General features: G+C 40.0%; 1 protein-coding gene across 4 annotated transcripts in view; it reads left to right on the top strand.

The window, feature by feature from the left end:
* The window catches only part of CA10 (carbonic anhydrase 10), a 491,731-nt gene that overhangs the window by 66,084 nt on the left and 398,410 nt on the right, over window positions 1-27,237 (top strand). For 3 of the 4 annotated variants that reach the window (XM_079134031.1, XM_079134032.1, XM_079134030.1), the window contains one exon: window positions 8,010-8,084. In XM_079134031.1, coding sequence (XP_078990157.1) covers window positions 8,010-8,084 — 75 coding nt within the window. Of the gene's footprint in view, window positions 1-8,009; window positions 8,085-27,237 lie in introns of those variants that run through there. The other variant, XM_079134033.1, reaches the window with a different exon arrangement.

The raw sequence follows: 27,237 nt of genomic DNA, 5'->3' as shown, positions 1-27,237 counted from the left end.
CGAATATAATCTTGACATCAGCTTGCTTGAGTCTTGTCCAATGTGAGAGGTGATTCTAGGTCATGCCCATCTTCTCTGCTTGGAGCAGTTGCTTTGTCACCGGCTATTCCAAACCTTGATACTCTGTTTAGGTTTTATGGTAAGTGGGATTGGGGCAACAAAGGATGAAGAGCCGGAAATGAGTTTCATCCTTGTCTCACAAATTCAAGAGAAAGAAAGAATGGCGGAGATGTAAGCTGGCTCAAGTATGACACTCACCATCCCCCTTGCTTTTAAATGAAACATATTTTGCGAAATAAAACAGGGTTTGCCATAGCTTTGATTTACCCAGGCAGGGTGTCCGCTCCTGGTGCTTTCCCATCTGTCAAGCAAATGTGGGCCTGTCAACCAACTTGAAAACACTTTTGTCCCCATTCCCACTGACCACAAATACAGGCATCACACCAACAAGAGTTTGGATTTAGACTAAAACCTCTCAGGGATTGTGTGAGCCAGACTTCAAATTTGGATAATAGACTTGACCACAGCATTTAACTTGCATTCACCTTTTACTGAGCATCTATTATATACTAAGCTTTGCATAAATAATGAGACACATTCAGTGTGGAACAATGACAGAGGAACAGATAAAATGTGGGGTTCTATGTACGTTCTAAAATGTAGAATATTGAGGGTACACAGAGAAAAGGAAAGACCCACTGGATAGCGTCAAAGTCAAGCACTTAAGGAATGACATTACCCCTGTTGGTCCTGTGGTACTATGCAGTGCACTGGGGCAGTCATGCATGTGTCTTGTGGTGATCTTTGCTCTTCTCCACACTTCTGCTTCCCACTTAGGAGGCAGAATTGGCCATTAATTGGGAAAATAGTGATCAGTGATGTCCTGGGGACATGGATGGTACTTTGCATCATGCATTCAGGTCTGAAAGGATTCTTTTCTTTTTTTTTTTTTTTTTTTTTTTTTTGCATTCCAACATCTGGTGTTCTCCTACTCAAAAGATTCAGCATTTCCTCCTCTGAGTTACCTCCTCGGGCAAAGAAAAGCAGTTTCTTAGGGAAACAACTTTCCAGGCTCCTCCAATCATATTAAAAGCAAGTAACCATGGCAGCAGGTACTCTAAATGCCTCTCTCATGTATTTGGATCCATCTCTCCTAATTGTGAATCGTCCAGCACAGGTATAATTGTACCCACCCAGAGCATCAAAGCTCATTTTTTGCAGTGTGCACACTTAGGGTTTGGTGTGCTTTGACGGATGGTGGAGTTTTCTTCAGCCATCTCCCTTCTGCCACTGATCCCTCTGTGAGGGCTCCTGTGTTCTCCCTCTTGCACCATTTCCTTCCCCACTCTCAGGTGTGGCTTTAGAATTTGAAGTATTGTCAAGACACCACTATAATTTCTACACAACAGTATTTTGCAGTTGTGTTTTCTCTGAGCCTAAGTTAGCAAAGTTGCTTGCTCTGTCTTGCAACTCATAATAGGGATTGAAAAACATTTATTTAAATAGAGGGGAGTTGTAGAAGTTAATTTCACAGTGATGTAAAAGCATTCATATGTGAAAATACAATTATTGTGTCTATGGAAACAAGTGAGATTCCCAAGAGTCATTCAGAGACGTGTTCAGGTCCTTTTTGACTGGTTTGAGATGCCTAATTTGGGATTGAGGCCATTTTTATGTGAGACCCCTCCACCTTTGGTGGCTTAGCACAATGGAAACAGAGTGGGAGGGAGGACATACTGAATTTGGTGTGGTGTATGGTGACAAGTTTCATGAATATCTGATCAATATGCATACTTCTGCAATGCATTTTGATAAAATATATACATGCAATTATAAGCACCTTTACATCAAAATTTGTTCTGATTTTTTCATTAAAGTAGCTCACTTCTAAATACTTTAATAAGAAACAGAACTAGATGACAAAATCCCTTTCCAGCTCTAGGACAGGAGTCAGAAAACTATGGCCTGCAGGGCAAAGTCAGCCTTCTGTTTTTGTAAATAAGATTGTATTGGCTCAGTGCCACATACATGTGTTTACATATCCCATATGGTGCCTTTCTACTACAATGGCAAAGTTGAGCAGTTGGGACAAAGACAGCATGGTCTTTAAAACTGAAAATACTTACTATCTGGTCCTGTTTAGAAAAAGTTTGCTGAGTTCTCTTCTAAGAACCCATTTTTTTATAAGTGACCTCCCTTCTTTGTGGCCCAGTTTTCTCACCTGTACCAAAAGCAGTTAAAGTGAGAGACATCTTTCAAAATTCTCAGATTCTGAGTTTCTTCAGAAACACAGAAGTTCTCGAACTGCCACAATTTAAAAAGAGAGAAAGAGAATAAAACTGAACTGTTTTGCTGAATATATCTTCTCATCTGGCAGTGATGACAGCTTTTATTGTCAACACCATTTATTTTTTTGATTAGACACCTGGATTTTTTCCCAGGGGCTGGTTGCACGTTAAGTAAAGAAATTCCAATCCACAGGCAGACAAGCAGAGATCACCGTGGAAACTCAGGCTGCTCTCTCTTCACTTGTGTGCTCTGAGGAGTTCCCAGTCAGCTCTCTGCTCACTGGAAATCAGACATAAACAACAAGGTGACCTCTGAGAGGCATTAGAATTGGAATCCAGTATTTCTCTGGGTGCTCTTGCTGGACTCTGCCTCTTGAAGAACTTTAAATGAGGTACCTCTTAAATGTGCCATTCAGTTTTTCTAAACTGCCAAACAGGATGAGTCTAGACTGGGCATCTAGGGGCATTTAAAAACATATTATATAAAAAAATCTTCATTCTCTTCAACACTAGCCTGCTGCGATGATAGTCTGTAATGGAGAGACATCAGATGGGCTCAGCTCAGGCCATTGATTTTTGGAGAGGGAGCTTGGTCCTTCACAATACATGTCAAAAAAAACTAACAGGAGTTCTGCGATTCTACCCTTAGAGCAGACTTTGCTCAGATGGTCTAATTGTCCTGTCACACTTCTGAAAGCACTCCTGATTCTGCTTCTGAGTGGATGAGACAGCTGAAGAAGCAATGACTGGAGATGATGAGCAAGTGAAATGTTTTGCAACTGCTTGGACAAAACCGAGGTTTAACACTTTGGGCGCTTGCAACACTCTGAATTACCCAGGGGCTTCTTTTTCTTCTGTCTTTCAAATGTCGTCTGTCTCTTAAACTGATTTTTAATCAGACTGAGCCATATTCTTTGCAGGGGTGGGTATGCATGTGAAAAAGAGCAAACACAAGGAGTGCTACTCAAACTCTGAAAACCTACTCATTTCACTCAGGATTTTATTAGAGTTAGCATTCCCTTTGGGCCATCTTGATGGGAAAGATTTTTTGCTCCCTCTGTTTTTACCTGTGTAGAAAGGACAGCTTTTTTGTTTTGTTTTGTTTTGTTTTGTTTTAAGGATATTGTCAAATGACAGGAAAATAGAAAATAAATTGAATGGGGTGGCGAATGTGCACAAAACCATGTTACAATTTAGAGCCATGGAGAAAGGCACGTCTTTCACTTACTTAGATAAAACTCCATCCTCTGCTGAGTGTTCAACCCCCTGTTTCTCTCTAACTCATCTAGCTGATGTGAATCGTGCTCTAAAAAGCCCCAGAGGTCCACAGCTGTCAACAGCAGTGTCACTGTTCCCGGGCAGATATTTTGGAAATTAACAAGGGCTCTTGAGATCGTTCTAATGAAAGAGGTTGCAATTAGCCACAACCAAAGGGGAGCATGGGTGCTATATGCTTTGCAATACATTAAACAGTTTCAAATAGTGAGAAATCATCCCATGTCCCTGCAGAACTGCATGTGAGTGAAAACCCATTCTACTTATCTGGATCTATAAACTTTATTTTGCATGACAGCACAAAGTCTCTCTTGCAAAATCTTCAGGTAACTTCTTCTTCAGTAATGCAAATATTGTGCAAATCAAGAGAAGCTGGTATTTTATTTTGTTCTCAACTTTGAAAGGAGTTGTTCACTCTTTTGGAAAAATCACACCATGAGCAGTTTCACTCATGGATTCTGTAATCTGCAATACCATCCATACAATACAATGTTTTGATCAAGCTTCCAACTTCACTTTATTTGCTTGTACCTGGTGCCCACTTCCTTATTGAAATACATAATATTTTATTTTAAATTGTGTTCTCTGTATTTCTGCTTTATATCACAGTGAAAGCATTATGTTCATTATATTTTCTTTTTGAAATTATGTATGTAAATTAGCAGTCAATGTTTTTGAGTCAGAAATCATTGGGGAAACATTTTAAGCTCTGTGGTCCAACAGTCCCTGTTACAACTGTTCAACTCTGTCCTTGTTATGGGAAGGCACCCATAGACAATATGTAAACAAATGGGCATAGCTATATGCCAACAACATTTAATTTTAGACACTAAAATTTGAATTTAATATAATTTTCCCATGTCACAAGATGATATTATTCTTTGATTTCTTTGAACCATTTAAAAATTTGAAGCTATTCTTACCTTTTGGGTGATATAAAAATAGGCAGTGGGCCATATGATGTTTGTAAACACTGTAAAGAAAAAGTTTGGCCCTGGGTGCAAAGGCACACTGCTGTAATTCCAGCTACTGGGTATTAGATATGGAAAATGGAAAACTCCTAAGATAATATGACCTGGGAAAAGGGAGTATAAAAGAAGGTCATATGCCGATGGCTTTCATGTCCCAAGACAAAGGGCGTTCAGATGCCAGCTGCAAACAGGGAAAAGTATTTTATCACCCCTAAGGTGACAGTCCGTAGAAAGCATTAACCCCATTCAAAGATAGATCCACAGACTCAACTCAGAAGGTAGATACCCTAAACCCTCAAACTAATATATACACTGCCCCCAAACTTCGATCCTCAGACTCTCAACCCAGAGCGTTGAAATCTTAAACCTTCAAACTGACACATTCCCAGATCCCAAACTTCTGAGTACCTGAGAAAACTGATATGCTCAGTAGACAACCCCTCAAAATAACCTATACAAACCCAATCCCTTTCTTTGTTCAGTAGCTCATTTTCCAACAGGAAAGTGGGTCCACTCACACCATTTCATCCCTGTATCCCCTGTTCCTGTGTGAAACTTCATTCCTGAATAAACAGCTGAGCTGATTCATGAAGTTTGAATCTGTCCCAGTCCTTTTGTGCTAACTCTAAGGAGGCTGTGGCAAGATTGAAGGTCAACCTGGGCAACTTAGCAAGACTCTGTCTCAAACTAAAAAATAAAAAGTGTTATGGTTTAGATGTGGTGTCCCCCAAAAGCTCACATGTGAGAAAACATGAGAAGACTTGGAGGAGAAATGATTGGGTTGTATCCTTAACCAAATCAGTAAATTAATCCCTAATAGGATTAAACTGAGTGATAAATGGAGGCAGGTGGGGTGTGGTTGGAGGAAGTAGTTCATTGGGGGCGTGGCTAGAGGGTATATATTTTGTATCTGGAGAGTGGAGTCTGTCTCTCTGCTTCCTGATCATCATGTGAGCTGGTTCCCTCTGCCACACTCTTCCACCATGATGTTCAGCCAGACTTCATGCCCCGAGTAATGAAGCCAGCCTTCTGCGGACTAAGACCTCTGAAACCGTGAGCCCTCGAATAAACTTTTGTTCCCTAAAATTGTTCTGGTCAGATATTTTAGTCACAGCAGCAAAAAAGTTGATTGAAACAAAAGGATTTAGGATGTAGCTTGGTGGTGGAGCATCCCTGGGTTCAATCCCTGGTACCACAAAAAAATAGAATCAAAAATTTTGAAGCAATGGTAAAAGTCTTATATGAAACAAAGATGTTTTAGTTATGAGTGGTTCCTTATTCGAATAATGAAATATAAACAAGGTGGCTTCCTTAACTGACTCTGAGAATATAGAGAGAAAATTATTTATTATTTGAATTGTTCAATGACAGGCAATAGTTGTGTTTGGATACAAGATGATGCATTTTGATAAAACTCACAAGTTCCTGTCTGTGATAAGGAAAACTGGTCCTGGTTTATCTCTGATGTGAAGTGGTTAGGTTATGTTCAGAGTTCAGTCTTTTAGGTTCTTAGAAATCTATATTTTTTTCCAGGCTGGGGACATGCTCTATGACTTTTAATTTCAGTTTAGTGAAATATCAAAGTTTAGTTTTGATGTTTTATTGTGGGGGAAGGTGTAGGTTGTACTGTCTGTGAAATATATTTAGTCTGGGTCAAGCCAAGTATTACAAAGTATTTCATAAAATGGTCAGTAGGTGTGAGGAGTGAATTATGTAACTTTTGATGTCATGTATTTCTAATTCTAAGCTTTTGGGGAATTCCCTTTTGCTCTGATGACAATGACCCTACAATGAACTGTCAAGGAAACAGAGGGTAGATCATGCAGTGCCAAGGCCTAAAGAAAGAAATCTGAACCCTTGCTGAGCTCTAACCCATTTCTCTTTAACCCAGAGAAAGGTCCTTTATTCACCCACTTGATGAACTCTGCAACCATATAATTTTTGATCTGATTTCTTGACTTCGTCTGGCCTGATTTCAAATCTCCTTGTCTTTCCCTATTGCTATAAATTCAAAAAGTTGCTATTGAATCTTCCACAGGGCTCCCTGACTGAACAGAACCTTTCCAGGCTCTGCTGTGAGGTCACTTACCCACTTGCCGACTGCCGCAGAGCAAGTGCGCTGGCTTTAAACTCAGCTGCCTTCAGGGTCTTCCTCAAGGGCAATAGAAACACCTGAACTCTATCCACAGCGCGTGGGAGGACAGAGTACTAGGAAAAGCAGTGTACTTTCATGTCTTTATTCCATAGATTTGTGCTGGACAACTTGAATGGTCCAGAGCCTTAAACAGGTTTCTTAACGCTCTTCTATTTGTTTCTGAAGTCCTCTAATCCCACTGACAGTGGGAGTGGACTTCTCTTTTGCTCAGCCTTTTCCACAAACTGTGGTTAGACCACAGAGCTACAAACTGCAGCGTCTTATTGTCATAGGCAGAAAATTTTCTCTATGCTATGGAAAGACCCCTGGAGCTCAGCAACACAAGTCCATCTGGAACCTGAAGTAATTGAGCAAACGCTCTCTCCACCCAAAGTCTTGCTTTCAACCCCATTGTCTTCCAACTCAGAATGATTACAGCTACAACCATGACTTTGAAGTGGGAGGCTGAAACAAATAAGATTTAAAGAAGAAAATGAAAGCATCTGTATAGCATTTACTGTATACAAGCTAAATTGCACGTATGATTGAATCTGCCTTAGTTTATACCAAGGTGACTGAGAACTGAAATATGAATGCATTTTAATTAATAAAGGGATAAGCATAAGTTCATGTGTCACCTATATTTTGGAGTATTGTGCATATATATGTGAATATATGCATATATATGTATGAATTTAATTTTCCTAGTTCACTTGCCACCTGTTATAACTTCAAAGATTATTCTGAGTTCATATCACTATGACCTCACAGATCCCACAATTTCCCCAAATCTGTAGTCTCCCACCCTTTCTTCCTTGTGATGTGAGAAGCCCCCACCATGCTCCTTTATATTCTTATTTTTGTTTTCTTGGGACTTGAGGAAAACTGGCTGGTATAACCTGTAGCCTTCAAGATTGGCTCCTTCAACAAATTCCCAGACTCTACAAACTCAGGATTTCTATGCACATTCAGGGTTCTCGCCTGGATGTAGTCTACCTCCAATCCTCAGGTCCAGCAGAGTATTGTGTGTGTGTGTGTGTGTGTGTGCATGCGCATGTAGGGAAAGGGGGAAGAAAATAGAGAAGTAGCAGGGAACTTAAATTACTCTCTTTCACTTTCATAAAAATTTTGAGGCATTTTTATGAGAATCTATAAAGAAAATTTACACATTAATTAAAAAGTTGATAAAAAGGAAAGGGAGAAGGAGGATTATTGATGTAGTGTGGTCTGGGGGTAAAAAAGTGTTATTTTGTGGTGACTAATCCTTCCTGCTGGACCACCCAGGACACGGTACTTCTGAACTATCATCTTAGTCTCTCTTCTCTTTTGCTTTTTCTTTAGCTCAACAGAATTCACCAAAAATCCATGAAGGCTGGTGGGCATACAAGGAGGTGGTCCAGGGAAGCTTTGTTCCAGGTAAATATGCATTTATTCTTATTTGTTTTAAAACAATAATTCTGTTCTTAAACTTTTTTTATGGAGTTGGAAATGTGAAGTATCCTGACTTGAGAATTCCACATTGTATACATATATATAGAATTACCACGTTGTACCCATAAGTATGTACAATTAATGCAATAATTAATTTTTAAATGAGGTTTAAAGAATTCTGAGTAAAGCAAGTGCTATTTCCAGAATTTTCTCTTGCAACATGGCGTGAAATATATTATTTAAGGCCGCGTATTCTAACCTCTATGTTGGATGAAGACTCCCTCAAGGGAAAGTTTAATCAGTGGGTAGCAACTTAATCAGAACACAGAATTTTCCATCTCAACCTTGGGTTCTTCCATGGACAGGGGCTCTGTCGGGAGAGGGAATGGAGGACGGAGGGCTGAAGCTCTGGCTGCTGGCATTTGGTTCAGTGAGGAAGGACCATTTCTTAACAGTAATGAAACAGGAAATAGGAAAAGGCTGACCATGGCAAAAAAGCTTGCTGGGATGCCTGCTGTCACTGATGTCACTTCAGTAGCACCCATGGTCAGGAGGCAGCAGACTGGGCCAAGCACCGGCTAAAAATAACAGCACTCTGGATGCCGTCAGCGTGGAGAGAGAGGGCATGAACCAAAGAGAGGTTAGTCAGGAGCATCACATTCATCACACTTCTTTAGTTAAAAGCAGAGTAGAGGGTCTTTGTTTCCCCCCATCCCTTTCACCTCAATGTGCTGTGAGGCTCCAGTGGGAAGAGAGAGCAAGAATACTGAATGGAAGATAGAAGGGCAGGCAGGTGAGATATTTTAAGATAGAGCTTTCAACAGGAGTCAATGGGAGTAGAGGGCCAGTGGTATCACCTGAGTGTTCTGGCAGGTTACCAGACTCCTCTGAGCATCTCTTTTCTCATTTGACTTATGGGGCAATACTAGGCATTCCTGAAGCTCTCTAACAGCAGGAAGACAGGTATGGAGAGGGAAAGCGGGTGACCCAGGAAAAAGACAGCTGGTTGTCAAGTAGCCTCAGAAACTAACATTATTAATTTCATAAATGTACTATGTCTCATCTGTTCATTGACCCCAGTGTACATGGAAACTGGACTTGGTTAATTCATACAGAAATGACCGGGTTTCTAATAATCTTGCAATAATATAATTGACACAAGTGATGTTCATATAAAATAGTATCCACATGGCATTTGGCACTTATAATTGGGAATATCCTTTTATAAAAGAATCTTTATATTTTTCCCCCCCTGGGGAATCTGCTTTTCATATTCAAGATATCCCAGAGATTACATTTATAATTATGTTCTTGTACTTTGTAAGTATGGGATTAAAGGAATGATGGGGATTCCCTCCAGGTTATAGTAAGTCTTCCTAAGTTTCGTCTGCCCCTACAGAGAACATCCCCTGCACTAACACCCCCAAGGATGGCAGCAGGGGGTCACTGCAACTTCTCACTTTCTTGCTTCACATTTTTTAGGTGGTTTTCCCTCTGTTGTCATATTCGTTCTTTATATATGTCCAAAGGCCCAATTTTGAGTTGGTTGTTGCTTCTAAGACAACCCATGATAGAGTTTTCATCTTTCCTTTAGCTGTTGATTTAAAGGAGTGTAAGTGTCCATCATTTCCAACTGAGGCTGGCTGACCTGTCCGTTGTGAATCAGTGACTTCAGCCAAGTTTGTAGAAGAGAGACACATATGAGCTTCGTAGCAAAGGCAAGTCAAAGGTTAATTTGACCACAAAATATCCCACTTTGGTCAATTCAGTAGCATTTATGGAGAACTTTCCTACTGCCAAGCACCAGCTTAGGTGCTCATAAAGAGGTAGCTGATTTTTGGTTCTTACTCAAGGTGAACACAGAATCTAAAACATGTCATAAACCCATGACTTATGGTAACCTGGGTACCAATGAGGTTTTTACAACATGTCAAGTATCACAATTGTGCCTGCTTGATGTTTAACAGAACTTCCTTTTCATCTGCTCAAATAAATACCTTCATCTGACCCCACGCACAACCAGAATCCTTGGTGGTAAAGGTCAGGTTTTGTTCGACTGGTCAGTCTCCATGTGCTCAGGGAAGGAGCCCATTCTTAGGACCAGAGGGTCATCCTTGGTTAATATCTATGTGAGTCATGGGATTTCCTTCTTTTTCTTGCTAGTAATTGGTTTAGACATTTGGATCACTAATTTTATGTGTCCATTTGGTTAATCCATCCTGCCCAGGTATTTGGTCAAATGTGTCTGGATGTTGCTGTGAAGGTGTTTTTAAAGATGAGATTAACTTTTAAATCAGTAGACTTTGAGTAAAGCAGATTGCCCTGAATAATGTGGGTGGGCCTCAACCAAGCAGTTGAAACCCTTAAAAGAAAAAGACTGAGGTCCCCAGAGAAAGAGAGCATTATGCTTCCCAAAACCCTTGGGCTCAAAACGCAACATCTACTCTTCCCTGCCAGATTTGGATTTGTTAGTCTCAAATCATGTCAGCCAATTCTCCCTTTCTCCATCTCTTACCCACTCATTCTGTTGATTCTGCTTCTCTGGAGAACTGACTAATATGGACATGAACATGTGACAGGCAGTTCCATCTGTGAAATAGTGTGAGAAAAACTCTGATAGATAAACTGGGAGTCAAAAGTCACACAAAAGATGGAAGAATGGAAAGGTGGAAGCAGCCCATGTGTTTGTTTTGTCTTTTTGTTTTTATGAGACAGGATCTCTCTGTGTTACCCAGGCTGGTCTGGAACTCTTGGGCTCAAGTGGCCTGACCCTACTGAGTAGCTAGGACTATAGATGTGTGCCCCCATGCCTGGCTAAGAACCCATATCTTTTATGGTCCCTTGAGGGACCATATTCATAACTTGAGGGATGAATTAACCATGGAACTGCTTCACCACTGATTTTGTTCAGTGAGATAACAAACTTCATATTGTCAGGCTTGCTTGTCATGCCAGGCTTGCTGTTTCTTGCAGGCCAAAGCATTCTTCCAGATGCAGGTATTTCAGTATAAAGCTAAGGAAGGAAGGACATTGGATCTTGACAATGTTCAGGATTACTCCAGGTGGACACAGAGGAGAATGTGAGGAATGAGGAATATCAGACAGCACAGGCAAAGAAGGGTAAAAACACACGTTGACTCTGGGGAGTGTGGACACTTCCAAGTACTGATAAAAACAGGGCCCAGCATAGAGGATCATAAGTGAGGAACAAGATTACCAGCAAGTTTGGTAAGAGGCAGGTTAAGAGACTCTTTGTGTTCAGTGTTTAGGAGCTTAGACATCCTTCTTCTAAAAATAAGAGATTCCTGACCTCTGCAGAGAGACAATCAAATGTATGTTCTAATGCTATCTGTTGTCACAGGGATGGGGATGTATGGTATTCCAAAAGTGTCACAGTGGAAATGTATGTTATTCCAGAAATGATAACAGAAATATTAATAAAGTGGCTTTTTTGTTTGATATTTGTTGTATTGATCTAGGTAAGGGATGACACACTTCTAAACTAGCACTATAAAAGCAAAGAATATTGGGTTAATCTTATTTCTGAAGAATTAGCACAAGTTTTGTTTACTAGCATTTTAAGTATATCTACAAAATAATGACGTGTGGAGTCATATATATATATACACACATTTATATGCATATATATATAACATGTATATAACACATTTATAATTTAACATAAACACACATTTAACACATTTCAGGAAAATTTGTGCCAAATGCTGTCTATTCACATTATATTTATCCATAACAGTAGGAAAATTAGATATTGGTCTTAAAGAAGGTGCTATGCTAAAAACTGGGATTGCAAGAAAAGATGATGTCTAATTTCTTGGAGCTTAAGACCAGGGGGACAGTTAGTTGGTAAACAACAAGCAGCCCCTTCTCACCCCCCAGTACCTGCTTCATGTGGCAGTGTTTGAAAGGGAATATTCCATCTTCCTTTTCAGACAGGAACAACAGAGCTGGGGGCTTGCTTCCCTTTCATAGCATTGAATCATAACCCTTGGAGTGTATATTTTTCCATTGTCATGAGATCCCAGAGCAGATGGGAGTCTCACTTAGATTCCTCCACCTCTAAAGGACCACACCCAGACCATCAAATCTGATTTCATCAGCTCATTTGTCTCCCTGACCACCTGCCTTCAACATGGTCATACTGGGTCCTGAATCCCAGTGGAGGTTCTGCTGTGACCTCCAGGAGCCGAGGATTATGGGAAAGAGCCAGGAGATGTCTAGTATCCTACAGTATTTCCAAGATTGTTGTGGAGAGTGTTTGGACCTACCACGTCTGAGTAAGGAGGGCATCCAGAAGAGGTCATGCCCTGAGGGGTTAGTCAGGTTCTGCTGGGGAAGAAGAGGCAAAGTGGTGTTTCAGAAAGAGAAGCAAGATGGATAAAGGCCTGTAAGGAGCCTGGAAGTAGAGGATGCAATAAGCCATGAAATCTCAGGGAACTAAGGCCTAGGACAGCAGCAAGGGTCTGATCATGGAGTGCTGTACTAGCTGGGAGTCTGGATTTTACTCTAAAGGCATTTCGAAGCCAAGGGAGGGACTGAAACTACTGCAGAATGCAAGTGATCCAAGAGGGTGACGTGGGCTAAGATAGGAGCAGTGGGGACTCCAGGGAGGGTCCAGACTCTGGGGACAGGGACCTCATTTTCCACCCACCTACCTCTCCAGAACGTAGTCCAACAGCAGAGGCTCAATGTTTGCTAAATTGAGTTGGGTTCAAACAGACAGGATTCTTTGTCCTGTCCAAGAAAAAGACAGAAACAATAATCTGATTTAGGAGAGAGCTGCTGCTCATTCCTGGAAGTGATGTAAATAATAATAATAATAATAATAATAATAATAATAATAATAAATTCACAATAAGCAGTGCTAACTGCAGTGCATATTCCAAAGGAAAACACTGGGCTTTTGAAATCTGATAGAAATAGTCTGGAGATCAGGAAGGACCTCCTTTAGGAAGTCACAGGAAGCCAATACTGGAGATTAGGAGAAACATTACCAGAATGATAATAAGTGGGCTTATAGTGAATCATTCCAGAAGGAGAAATGGGCCTGAGTAATGGCTTAGAGGCAAGCATGGGCACTATAAATATAAGAAAGGGACAGAGGTCACTGTGGCCTGAGGGTGACAGAGGCAAGTTGGTTTGAGATTGGAGGTGGTCAGAAGCCAGCTTACAGAAGGTCTTCTGGATCATGCTTAGTGTTTAAAGAGAACAGGGGAAGAACAGGATGGTAAATAGTTATAAGCAATTGCTATTTCACAGAGATCTGGGAATGCCCAAAGCTCATGAAACAGTTTCTGGGCCATCTGAATGTTTAATAGAGGAAGTCGTAGTTGCTGCTTATCAGTTCTGGAACCAAGAGACTGTGTTGGCTCACAACACCATCCTCTGGTACTATCTTTAAAATCCACTAGAAATAGTTCACCCAGGCCAACACACTCTCCCAACATACTATTTCCATCCCTTCCTTGTTAGGTAGTTTTAAAATCTCAAGATTACAAGATCATGAAGGTAATTATACCCAACCACCTGTGGTTGAACGCTGATGTCTAATTAACTATTTTTCAAAACGACCAGTTTTCCTTGTTTAAAAAAGTCTCATGCTTGACATCAGCAATGAATATAAGAGCTCTTTTTATCTCAGAACTCCTAGGAAGTTCTAGGAAGAAAAAAAAAAAACCCTAGGAAGGAAAGCAAGCTGGAGTGTGGGGAGTCCTTGCTAATCTAGGTTGGCCTCCCTGGGGTCATGCACCCCCTCATTCCTTCATGTGTTAAATAGTACCTGGTTTTCTGTTGCTCTTAGCAATTATCACTTACTTAGCAGCTTCAAATGGCACATTTATTGTCTCACAGTTTCCTTGGGTCAGGAGTCTGGGCAGGTTTAGCTGAATTCTCAGCTAAGAGTTTCACAAGCTGTAGAAGGTGTCAGTCTGACTTCTTGCTCATCTGGAGCCAAGTTCATGTAGGTCCTTGGCCAAATTCATCTCCTTGCTGCTATAGAACTAAGGCCCTTGGATCCTTGACTGTGTGGAAGGCCACAAAAGTCTGCTAAAAATCTCATTCCAAACTGATCATGGGTGACATCTGAAGATGAAGTAGACATTGTTCTGACATAACATCTTCAAATCTGGAGGTGGGAAATAACAGTCTCTGAATGAGAATTGCTTTCTTGATTTTGCTTGAAGATCTGCAGAAGAAATTCAAAGCTATTTCCCTGTCAGTAACCACACCCCCAACTCTTCTTAGCCAGTGTTGCCCCATGTATAACAAGGGGAGATGGTGAGAGAGGGGGAGGAATTTTACACACAGCTCCCAGGGTTAGGTTTGGGCAACTTCTTGGCAAGCAGGGCTCTTCTCCAGTGCAGGCACATAGGGAAGAACGGTGAGTGAATGGGACAAGGTGGACCTCCCCTCATGCTTGCCCAATTTGCCTTGCCAATGCTTCACCCCCTAGCCTCATCTCCCTGGCGCTTCTATCATCTGCCTTGAGACTCAAGTTTCTGTCACCTCTCCCAACTCAGACCTGAGCTTGTGTGAGTGTCTTTCGGGCTGCTGGTTCATGCTCAGTGTTTACTCCTTGCTTCTCCCTTCCTTCTGCTCCATCTCTGACCAATAGACTCCATCAACTGATGTCAGGTATCACTCAGGACATGGGCTTGCTTCCCTCAGGAATTTACTAAGTGATCACTCCAACCTCCCGTTCAGTCTCCTTCTGAAGGGAAGAAGATTCCACTGCCAGGAAGCTTAGCTACCCTCCAGCACGTTCTATACATCCCAATTCAGACATTATGTATAAAGTCATTGTATTCGTTTCCTATGGATGTTGTAAAATATTACCACAAATTTAGTGGCTAAATACTATGCATACTTAGCTTCTGGTTCTGAAGGTTGGATGTCTTAAAATCAAGGTGTTGACAGGACTGTCTACCTCTGGTGCTATGAGGGAATCTGTTACTGCCTCTCCACTTCTACAATTCCTTGGCTCATGGTCCCTCCTCACATGACTCCAGCCTTTGCTTCCATTACCATGTCTCCTTCTCTGACTCTGATGTTCCTTCCTTTCACTTAAAAGAACTCTTGTGATTGCATTCAGCCCATCTAGATAAACTAGAACAATTTCTTTATCGCAAGATCTTCAACCTAATCATCTGCATAGTCTCTCTTTTGCCCTAAAAGGTAACACATTCACAGATTTTGAGGATCAGGATGCAAACATTTGGGGAAGACCATTATTCTGTCTTCTATGGTCACATTGTCTCTAAAGCTCATGGAAGCACAATAACCTATTTATATGCATGTTTTATTTTATAGCTGTCAAAACACCTTCACTTACATTATTTCTTTCAGCCCTAGCTACATTGGCACTATTGTCCTGCCTTTTCCAGATAAGAAAACAAATCAAGTCAGGTGAAATTATTGACTTAAGTTTCTGATGCAGGCTAGCAGAAAGCAAGTCTGGAAACCGGTACAGTTTACTTCTCATCTGGTGTGCTTTCCCTCACAAATATGTTTAAATGTTATTATCAGAAGATAGCACTTCATGGATAGAATAAAGTTCTATTCTGCTTATCTTCTAGTAAAAAGCAAGCTAAACAGACAGAAAGTAAATAAATAAAATGCTACGCTAGATTAATCTGCCCAAAACTCTTCAACATAAATTTTCTATCTAGACATGAACTAACATGTGAATATAATTTACTACATTTTAGAAAGCCTTTCTAGTTGTCATCTTTTTAAACAAACTTTTTATTTTGGAACAGTTTCAGAATAACATAAAGTTGCAAAGATAATAAATGGAATTTCCTTATACCCTTTACCCTTAATGTTAACATCTTACATTAGCAGGTACTACACATTCATCACAACTAAGAAGACAGCCTCAGTACATCACCACTAAGTAAACTCCAGATTGTTTTGGCTATTGCAGTATTTCTATTAAGGTTCTTTCTTCGTCCCATGACCCAATTTGTTATACCACATTGCCTTTTGCCATCGGGTCTCCTTAATCTCCTTTGGGTTCTGACAGCTTCTCCACCTTTCCCTGTTTACGACCTCGTCCTCAGGTGCACTGGTCAATCATCTTGTAGAATGTCCCTCACTTTCCTCCTAGTTAAACTGGGCTTTTCAGTTTGGGGAAAAAGTTCTAAAGAGGTAGAATGCTATATTCACTACATCCGATCAGGGGTACATAATTTCACCAAGTGTTTTATCTCATCTGTGTCAACATGTAGAGTAAGACAGGCAGGCATTCTTCTCACCAGTCAGCAGATATGGGAGAATCAACAAAGTTAGACATTTTCTATGGTGGTAGAAACCAAGACTGGTGGGCTAGATCAGAACCAAGGGTGTTTACATTGACAGCTAGTATTTCTCAATGAGATTATACTTCAAATCCCATCCTAATGTTTCATTTTATGACAATTCTTTGCTACAAAGGTATATATGAACTTTTTTGGTTGTTTGGAAGTATAGAATTTTGTTTTACTTTCTCTCCAGGATAATACTTGATGTTCTCAAAAGCACTATGGTATACTGTTCAGTCAGGGGACTAACTCTGTTAAAAGTGGTCAGTGTAAACAAAATTATGGCAAGTTCTTGTTTTAACCTTAATATTTTCTTGAGAGGGGAGTGGGTGGGTGAAAAAAACTATTCTCTCCTCTGGACCTTGCTTTTGTTATCAGCCTTCTTCCTTCTTTGGATCATGGAAGTAGCAAGGATTGTTGGGATGTGCTTACTAGCTTGGTTTTTCCACTAACCAAACAGGAAACCTTATACAAGTCACTTGGCATCTCAGGATTTTGATTTCCTCACATTTAAAATCGGGGTCCTGAACTGCATAGTTTTCAGTGATCCACTCCGGCTCCAATATGTTCTTAGACTTTGCTAACATGATATAAGATTGGTTTGGGAGAGATCAGCAGCATTAAGAAATAGAGTAACAGTTTAATCACAGATCATTTTATTTTCAATATTGGTGTTTGGAAGTGGAGTCAATAATGTGTCTCTCTCTAGATTTCTGATTTCTCATCCTAAGAGGCAGCAGGTAGAACTTGATGGGCATATTCTCAGTATAGGAGGGTGATGTTGCACTTACTCAACCTCAATTACAAATACTTTCCATCGTGTTTTTTATCCAGAAATAAGATGAATACTGTTCAAAATTTACACTGAACTTGATATGTGCCAGACATCTCGCTAGACACTGAGAATATAAATAACAATAAACGACAGCTTCTGATCTTAGGAGTTCACAGTTAGATTTAGAGTCAGACATTGCAAATCAGGGGTTACAGTCTACACCAACAAGGGTTGCAAGATAAGTGTGATGAGATCCATTGGATGCACAAAACAGGGAGCAACTAACTCTCCCTTTGGATCAGAGAAGGCTTCACAGATGAAGACTTCTCTTGAGATAGGACTTAAAAGATGTAAAGGCAACTGCCAGCTAACAAGATAGAAAAGAGCATCATCAGTGGATTAAACATGGTAGAATCTGAGCTCCTTCTAAATAGCAGGTTGTGAACTTCTCACAAGCAGTAAGCACACCTATTGACGGCTGCATTTATGACAGTCCCTGTTATTATCATTCTTTAGAGCCATAGAATGGAAAGTGCACTAGACTCAAGAAAGCATGTTTTGAGTCCCACTCTATTGTGCACCAACTGTGTGATATTTGGAAATCACCTACCATCTCAGAACTTCTCATTTGTAAAATAAGGGCAATACAACCTGTGTCTCAGATAGTTTTGTAAAACTAAAGTTATATCATAGACCTAATTGTGCTTTATAAACAATGAAGGGGTACAAAAGTATTACTCTTTTTGTAATTACTATAATTCTGTGTTAGGCTATTTAAGATTACAAGGAAGAGACATGCTCTTTCTAAAACATCTGTCATCAAGGAAGGCACGATAAGCCTTTTAAATACATGTTAACTACAGCACTTTGCACCCAAAGACATAATTGCAGTGCAATTATGTAAATAGACATGAATAAACCTGCATGTGTACTGGCCATCCAGTAGGGAGCACTCCTGTTGGGTGAGCTGTTGCACCTATTCTCAGAGATCTGTGGCTTTCCTGGGGTCACAAACTAAGCCCTGGCCAATCAACACAGGTAGCTTTAGCTAATCAACCACTTGGCAAGTACTTCCTGAGTTTCAGGGCCTTTCAGATCAGAGATACCAAGGGAGACCAGGTGGGAGTGTTCCGTACTAGGTGAAGGCAGCCAGAGGTGCATTAGCTAGAGAGAATAATAATGAAGCCCACCAAAAGTTTGAACTACATTTTATTATTCCCATATGCTGGAAATTCTAAAAATGCCGCTGACAAAATACATCTCCCTCCAAAAATCTCTTGTTAGTCTAAGCCCTAAACAATTGCTATAATTACTGTTCAGTTTCAATAATGTGTGTGCAAACTTCAAATTAGCATATTTTTGTTGTTTATCCTTTAATAAGGGCTGTATTCCACACAGTAGTTAATTGGAAGAACCTTCAATTATTCAGTGAGCCCCCAGCATGTAGAGACTCAACTATATGTGTTTGTTCCAAGAGGATATTCCTAACAATCCAGGTTAGTGGGGTCCACTGTAGGGCAGTTCCTGTGTCCATGCCTGAAGACCTTCATATTTTTGAACCTAAACTGATGGTGCAAAGTAAATAAATATAGCACTATGATTATAAACACAAACAGAATTTTCGTTACTTCACTGACGTCATTCAGTGTGACTATTTAAGGTTTTTATCTGGACTTAAGACACTGAAGCAAAATGTGAACTGCAAGGTATAATATTTTTGTTTGGAAAGTAATTTTTAGCTCATGTGTGGAATATTCAGTTGATTCGGAATTATGTCTTTAACACTCAAATTCCTTTTTAAATTGTTTTTTGGTTCACAATTAAGGAATGATCAATAAAAATAATTATTTGATTATGATTGATTCTTGTGTAATGATTACAAAAAAAAGAATGTGTTTAGAGAGAGGTTATTATTAGCAGTCAGATTTTTGTAAATATATATTTTAGTTTTGGGTGGACACTATACCTTTATTTTATTTTACTTCATGTGGTTCCGAGGATTGAACCCAGTGCCTCACCCTGCTAAGTCAGTGCTCTACAACTGAGCCACAACCCCAGGCCAGGAGTCAGGTATTTTAGGTGTGTCATTATATACTACCTTAGGCTCAGTAACTTTTCATTCACTAAAAACCCATTCAAGGACTGGGAAACCCCAAAACATGCCTTCCGGCTGTGAAACAAACACATGTTTTTCTCTAACTGAGGCAAAAGGGGAAGTATTCATGGTATGGTCCCATAATCCCCTAATTTCCCAGCTAGCAGAAAACTTATCCCTCCCTCCTCCTGGCAAAGTCTGTTTGAAAGATGAAAGGCCTTGGTTGCCTTCACAGGCCACAGGCACAACTTTACTGAAGAGCAGCTTGGTGTTCAAATGGTAAGAAGCGCTCACTGCGTTGTTGTGTGATAATGGAATTGTTTAGAGAATGTGCAGCAGGGTGCTTGAACCTCAGGTTTTGCCTTTTGGGTCAGGTGGAAGATAATCAAAGGCAGCAAACTATAACCCCCCACCAAGCATCTTCTCATATCTGCACAAAAACGACAGGGAGGTGTAGTGGACTCTGAATGGAATCTAACATTCTCACAAAGACGAACTACATAACCCAAGTTTTTGTGCAGCAAGTATCCATCATGAAAGGCTCTTACTTTGGAAATTTGGCAGCTTAAGTAAGCCATCTTCCCTTCCCCAGCCTAGCCTGGGTGGCAGGGTGACAGCTGGCTGGGTGGGGGATTTATTCTCCCACCAACCTACCCTGTGCCTCCTCATGAGTGGCCCCAGAGTGACTGTGATGAGTTTGAACTCCATCATCTCGCCTCACTGAACAAAACTGGGTCTCCTCTTCCTGCCAAGTGCAAGGCCTCTTGTTCCTTGTTCATCACTGTCTCCACTTACCCGTGATTCTCCCTTCCAACACTTCTTTCCTTTCTGGAGGAGTGCACATTTCTAGATGGACAGTTTCTAGATCTGAGTGTCCCCTTGCAACCTGCTGAACCTGCCCTTCCCCATCTTACCTCTTAAAAGAGCTTGTTCCGAGCCCCTTCCTGGGCCTTCTCAGCCCTTCTCACAGTCTTGGCAGTCACCTGCTTTGTGTGAATGAAAGAATCTCCAGCACCCGTTCCAGCCTCTACCCACTTACAACCCCATTTTCCAAACTTTTGGACAACTCAACCTCACCACCTGAACATCTGAACTTCCCAGGGTATAGTCAGTGACAATGGTGAACCCTCTTTTGCTTTCCTTGTGGCTGCCTGTCTTACTCCTGGAGGGTTTTCTAACATTACATCGGTCACCCAGGATCATGCCTTATTTTAAAGTTTCTTATATTTAGATCACACCTTTCTTGCATTTGTTTTTCCTGGGAAAAATATGGCCGTTTTCTGTGTGGATAATCAGGAGAAAATGCACCTTCATCTCACTGGTATGGGACTCTATCAGTAATGCATTATATTATTATAATACTTTTTATCATAGTGTATGGGTATCACGATATATTTATACTCCTGATTTTTAGCCGCTCTGATCGTCTTGTGGCAGCTACTCTCTTGAAGGCATTCATCTTGAAGTCCTCTAACTTTCTGCTCTAATGCAGACTGAGTGCTTTCTAAGCTTCTTGCTCAGCTGTCACTCCGCCTTTTTGTTTTTACCTTACTTGCGGGGTCATTTCTATTCTTTCTCTTATCTTGTAGTAGCCTCTTGAAGCCACTTTATAATTTTCTCAACCAGATATCCAAGTTTTGCTTTTCTTTTTACAGACAGGGTGTATGGATGATCAATTCTTCGGGTCCTCAAGCGTCCAATAAGAGAAATCTTTCTTTGCTCTTACGCTTGAATGAGAGTTTGGTAAGAGAATTCTACAGAATTACTTGCCTTCAGATTTTTCTAAGCATCACACTACTGACAGTTTGAAAGCATCCTAGTTGAGGAATCTGGTGGGTTTTTTTTTTTTTTTTTTCTTTTAGACAACTGTTACCTACTAACTCAGGTCCTTACTAAATTTTAGAATATTAATTCTATACTGAGAATCAGAAATGTCACTGGGATATACTAAACGTCTATGTTCTTTTTGTTATTATTATTTGTATTAGTGTGCTCAAATGCAAGTTGCAACAGGACAAAGTTTTGGTTTTTTTTTCTCTTACTTTATTCACTGATCTAAAAATGGTAAGAATAATGCCTGGTAAACAGCCAGAGCTCAATCTTACTGATAAATGAACTAATATTAAGTCATTTTATCTTAGGGCATTCTTCTTCTAATATTTCTTTTATTATTTGATCCTCTCTGTTCCCATTCTGGATAAGATTTGGAACATATGGATCTCTCTCCTAATCCTTTCCTTTTTTTCCATCCACACTTTCCACATCATTTCCTTGCTCTGTTCATTTCTATCTCTGCCTTTTATTGAGTTTGAGGAGACTTCTTTCACTTACTTCCCCTACACATCATTGACATCATCATGTTTACGTTTTGTATAAGGCTACTACTAACTTTTTAAATTTGGCATATTGGATTTTAGTTTGTAAAAACTGCCCTTGTTTTGTGTTTATCCTATTTATGAGCAATTTTCATATTTTTATAGATAAATTGTTTTCCTAAACTAGAAGGATATTCATTGTATCTTTTAAAGTATTCTTTTGTCTTCTATGTTATCCCTCTTTGTTAATCTTTTTTTCTTTTGTGCTGCTATCTTCCCTCAAATGTCTGTTTTGGGGGGCAATTTGTTCCTCCCCTAAGCATAGGACCCCATTGTTTGGCATTGGGAACTGGTGTGGTTTCCTCTGTAGTTAGGCCTACTTTATTATAGGCTTGTATCCTGAACAAAAGGATTGAAAATGGAGCATGCCAATGGAAATCAGCTAGAAGACCATAACAACCATGTGAGAAATAATGGCAGCTAGACCTGGAGAGGAAGGAATGAAGATGGAGATTAAGGGTCTGATTCTGGATTTGTTCTGAAGGTAGTGTCCACAGGATATGCTGATGTCTTCAATGGTGTTATGGTTTAGATGTGAGGTGTCCGCCAAAAGCTCATGGGCAAGAAAATGCAAGAAGAAGGTTGAGATAAAAAAATGATTGGGTTACAAGAGCCTTAACCCAGTCAATGAATTAACCACCTGATGGGATTAATTGAATGGTAACTGAAGGCAGGTGGGGTGTGACTGGAGGAGGTGGGGTATCAGGGGCATGACTTTGGGGTATATATTTTATATCTGATGAGTGGACTCTCTCTGCTTTCTGATCATTATGTCTGGGGTTCCCTTTGCCACACTCTTATGCCATGATGTCCTGCCTCACTTTGAGCCCCTGAGGAATGGAACCTGCTGTCTGTGGATTGAGCCCTCTGAAACCGTGAACCCCTAAATAAGCTTTTCCTCCTCTACAGTTGTTCTGGTCGGGTCTTTCAGTCACAGCAGCCAAAAAGCTGACTAAAACAAATGGGGAACAGAGTAATGAAGGGTAAATTTTAAATCTGGAATTTTAGCTGCTCAGCGAATGTGGGCATGATTGAGTTGGTCAACTATGGAAGATGCAGGTTTGGGGTGCATCTTAAATATTTTATTTAGGCCATGTTAATTTTGACATGATTCTGAAATTCTCAAGAGGAGGTATCATGTTAGCAATCCAGGTCTAAGGAGAATATACATTTGCCTCCTACCACATACCAGTGAAATTTAGAGTCAGAGTGAATGGTACTGCCTAAAGAGAAGATAGTGGTTCAAAAGTATAAGATTGAGAACTAAGAAAAGAAAACATTTTAGGAGATGGGCAGCTATAGGAGAAGTTTCACCCACTGTAACAAATCACTTTAATATAGGATTTTACGAACATGGTGAGGGTCTGCTAGTTTTAACAGGCATTCAGCCACTTAAAAAGCACTTTCACCAGGCATGAATTCAAGGATTTTATGAATGTTAACTCATTTTTGCCTCACAACCCTCCCAGTAGTTAGTTCGGATTATTGGTCCCCTTTTCCAAACGGAGGCAGGTAGACTGTGTGACTCAAAGTCACATAGCTAGTAAGTGGCAGAGTCAGGACTCAAACCCAAGTCAAGCCCCAGAATACACAAATTTTTGTTGCTATCCTTGTTGTCATTGCAGTCCTGGAGATTGAACCCAGGGGGATTCTACCACTGAGCCACATCCCCAGCCCTTTTTATTTCTCATGTTGAAACTAATTGCTCAGGCTAGCCCCAAACTTGCCATTCTCCTGCTCCAGCTTCCTGAGCAGTAAGGATCACAGGCATGTACCACCATTCTCCTGCAAATTCACACTCTTAAGTACGCCGCTATGATACCTCCCTGAGCATCCTGTGGTCTCACCTGGGTTCAGTGAGACCTGGTCATTAGCAAACATAAGAGGTGGGAATGGCTTGACCTTTTAGAACTTGATTCTTTCTAACTGCTGCCAAGTTTAACCAACATATCCAAAACCTATAGTTTCTAACTACAAACTAATTCTTTTCGTCAGTCATCTCACTATATTCCTTGTGCTACCATCCTGATTTCACACTTTCAGAAGATTGTGATGCATCCCTTGAGGATTTTTATTTTTCTCATGTTCAGATCATTTTTATCCATTGCAAGTAGATTAATCAATGTACAACAGTATCCTGTTATATGCTCGATCAGAAACCGTCAGTGACCTCCCATTTCTTACAAGGGAATGTCTGTACTCCCCCTCTGGTATCCAGAGCCATCTGTAGTTTGCTACAACTTCCAGACTCATCAGTCACAATTCCCCAGCAGGTAGCTACTGCTATCAACCCAGACTAATTAACTATTCCCTGAGTGTGTTCTCAGCTCAGCTGCTTTGCTGTGCCTCTCAGCAATTCAGACTCTTCCTCTACTCCTCTCCACCCCAACAGCTCCTAGCTCTGCCTGTTGGAATCTGACCCATCTCATACAAGCCAGCTTTAAGGATTCCCCTCCTTTCATGACTCCTTGATCCTCTGTTGAACAATGATCACTTTCTGTTCTGAATTTATAAACTTCGTACTCTTTTTTTTTTTTTTGCGGTGCTGGGGATTGAACCCAGGGCCTTGTGCTTAGGAGGCAAGCACTTTGCCAACTGAGCTATCTCCCCAGCCTACTTCGTACTCTTTTTGATGGCCATCCTGTTCTCGGAATTTGTGGGGACATGTTGTCGAGTCTTTGTGGGCAAGTCGTCTGTCTCTTTCCACGCCTGTAATGACTGTGCGACGCCTGGCTAACAGTTGGTGCTTCAAGCATTTACATACTTGCTAAATAGACGTAAGCATTTCCTCTCAGCTGCTTTCCTATCTGATTCCCACCCACAGACACGGCCCTTTTTCTCTCACTTTCCACTGGAAAGATTCTGCTTCCCAGATGCGCTCACGTCATGGGAGGGATTATCACACCTTTTCCCCAAACGTATACTATAAAGCAAGGATACTAAGTGTCTCGCTCCAAGGTGAAACCTCTTGCACCTGGCATGAACTTTGAACAAAGTGGAAATGGATTGACCTTCTAGAACTTGATTCTTTCTAACTTGATTCCACCCTATTGTGGCTATCAGTACACTGCCTTTCGGATGCTTTAAGAAAAGAAATGAACCCCCAGAAGATGTGGTTGGTTGTTTTATATTGTGGGGTATTGGAAGGAGCTATCAGTGTGTAGATGGGAGCCAAGTCCCCAAAACTCATTTTTTTAAAAAATCTAAATAAGAACAAAAATTTTCAGACTTTCATTTTACTAATGTCATATTTTTTTTTTTTCTCCATGAAGCATTTTTCTAACTGGAATTTATTTTTAAAATGGGAGGGAGGGAGAGAGAGAGAGTTATAAACTAGATAGTTGCAAATACTTATAAGCTAGATAGCTTGAGTGTTTTGAGCAGAAAAAAATAAACAGCATTTATTAAGTTTTAACTTCACAGTGTTAGTAATAAAGGCAGGATGTTAAATCAAATATACAATATGAGTCAATTCTGTTTTATATGTTCTCATAACCATATAAGAAAAGCCCTGAAAGGAAAACTGCAAAGTAGAAAAAATGTTTATCTCTGGTGATGGGTTGTTTTCCTTCTTTGTACATTTCTACCTTTTCAAATAATTAGCATGCATTACTTTGATGTGAAAATTTTATTGAAGTACAACTTTTATTTAAAAAGAATTTTGGAAAAGGGAAATGTTGAGAGTTTTTATAGAGTTAATGCTAAATTTGGGACATAAAAATTTCAGTCTTTTTAAAAAATTCAACTTATTGAAATATAGTTACAGCAAAATTCTCTAATTTCAGATTTATAATTCTGCAAGTATTTTGCAAAGGTATTCACACCTGTAATTAACACCATAATCATTTTATGTAACATTTTTATTATCTAAAACCTTTCCTTGTGCCCAGTTGTTCCTGATCAACCCTCCCTAGTCCTGGGCCCCTAGTGGCTGCTGGCTCACTTTTTATTAGTATGAGCAGGGTCACATGTATATACTCTTGTGACATTGCTTTCCCTTAGCACAATACTTTAAGGTTCACCAGCCTTATATTGCTAATTGCATCAGTAGTATGTACCTTTATATCACTGACTTGTTCTGTACATATACCAAGGTCGCTTATGATGGTCATTTGAATTGTTTCCAGATTTTTGTCTACCTGGAATAAAGCTGCTTTGGACGTTCATGTGTGAAGTTAATGTGCAAACATGTTTTCATTTCTCTTAACTATCTAAGAGAGGAATTGCTGCTTTTATCAAGATGATTGTGTGTCCATTTAGAGTTTATGAATATGACGAATTGTACCAATTGATTTTTGGATGTTGAACCAACCTTGAATTTCTGGGATAAATTGCACTTGGCCATGATATATTATCCTTTAATATATTGCTGATTCCATCTGTTAATATTTTGTTAAGAGATTTTGCATTTACATTCAAGAGGTATTTTGGTCTCCAGTTTTCATTCTGTGTAATGTGTTGGTCTGGTTTTGGTGTCAAGGTTACTGAGTTTAGTCTCATGGAAGGAGCTGAAAAATGCTCCATTATCCTCTCTTTTCTGGAAGACTAAATATTTGATAGAACTAATCAGTGAATCTATCCAGGTCTGGACAATTTCTGTAGGAAGATTTTAAACTATGAATTCAATTTCTTGAATAGTTATAGGACTTCAGATTATCTATTTTCCTCCAGAGAAAGCTTTGATAGACTACATTTCCATGAAATTTGTCCTTTTCAAATAAGTTGTCAAATTTATTAGCATAAAGTTATTAATTATATTCTCTGTGCTTAAGGTTTGATGACTTTTATTGCTGTCTCTTCAAGTTCATTAATCTTTTGTAATTTCTCATTTCAGATATTTTGGTTTTTATGTCTATAAAAAAGATCCCTTTGTGTATTTTTTTTTTCAGTTGTAGATGGACACAATACCTTTATTTTGTTTATTTAGTTTTATATGGTGCTGGGGATCGAAACCAGTGCCCTGCACATGCTAGACACGCACTCTACCACTGGGCTACAACCCCAGCCCTCCTTTTACACAGTTTCTATTTCTCTGAATAAGTTCCTAGAAATATACAACCTACCAATAGTGTGTAGGCATAAGTATATGTATACATAGTGGGGTGTAACTCAGAAAGAAAAAGGAAATAGTCCTACTACTGGCAACCACATGGATGGAACTGAAGGACATTATGCGAAGTGAAATAAGTCGGACACAGAAAGACAAATTCTGCATGATCTTCCCTGTGGAACCTAAAATGTCAAGGTCCTAGGAGCTGAGAGTAAACTGGTGGCTGCTGGGGGCAGGAGCAGGAGACGCAGAAGAGAAGGAGAGATGCTGGTTATAAACCTTCAGATATAAAATGCCTCAATTCTGAGCACCTAATGTGCAGCAGGATGATTATAGTTAATAATTTTACATACATGAAATTCACCGAGAGAGTGTACCTTAAATGTTCTCATGGCCCACACACACAAAAGTTAACTATGTGCGATGATGGATATTAATTAGCTTGATTGTGGTAATGATATCACAATATCCTACTACCTATGTATCCAGTTGTTGTGTTATATACCTTAAATACATGCAATT

This window comes from Sciurus vulgaris (assembly GCF_902686455.1).
Source record: "Sciurus vulgaris genome assembly, chromosome: 3".
In the NCBI taxonomy this organism is placed as follows: Eukaryota; Metazoa; Chordata; class Mammalia; order Rodentia; family Sciuridae; genus Sciurus; species Sciurus vulgaris.
This window is presented reverse-complemented; position numbering and strand designations above follow the sequence as displayed.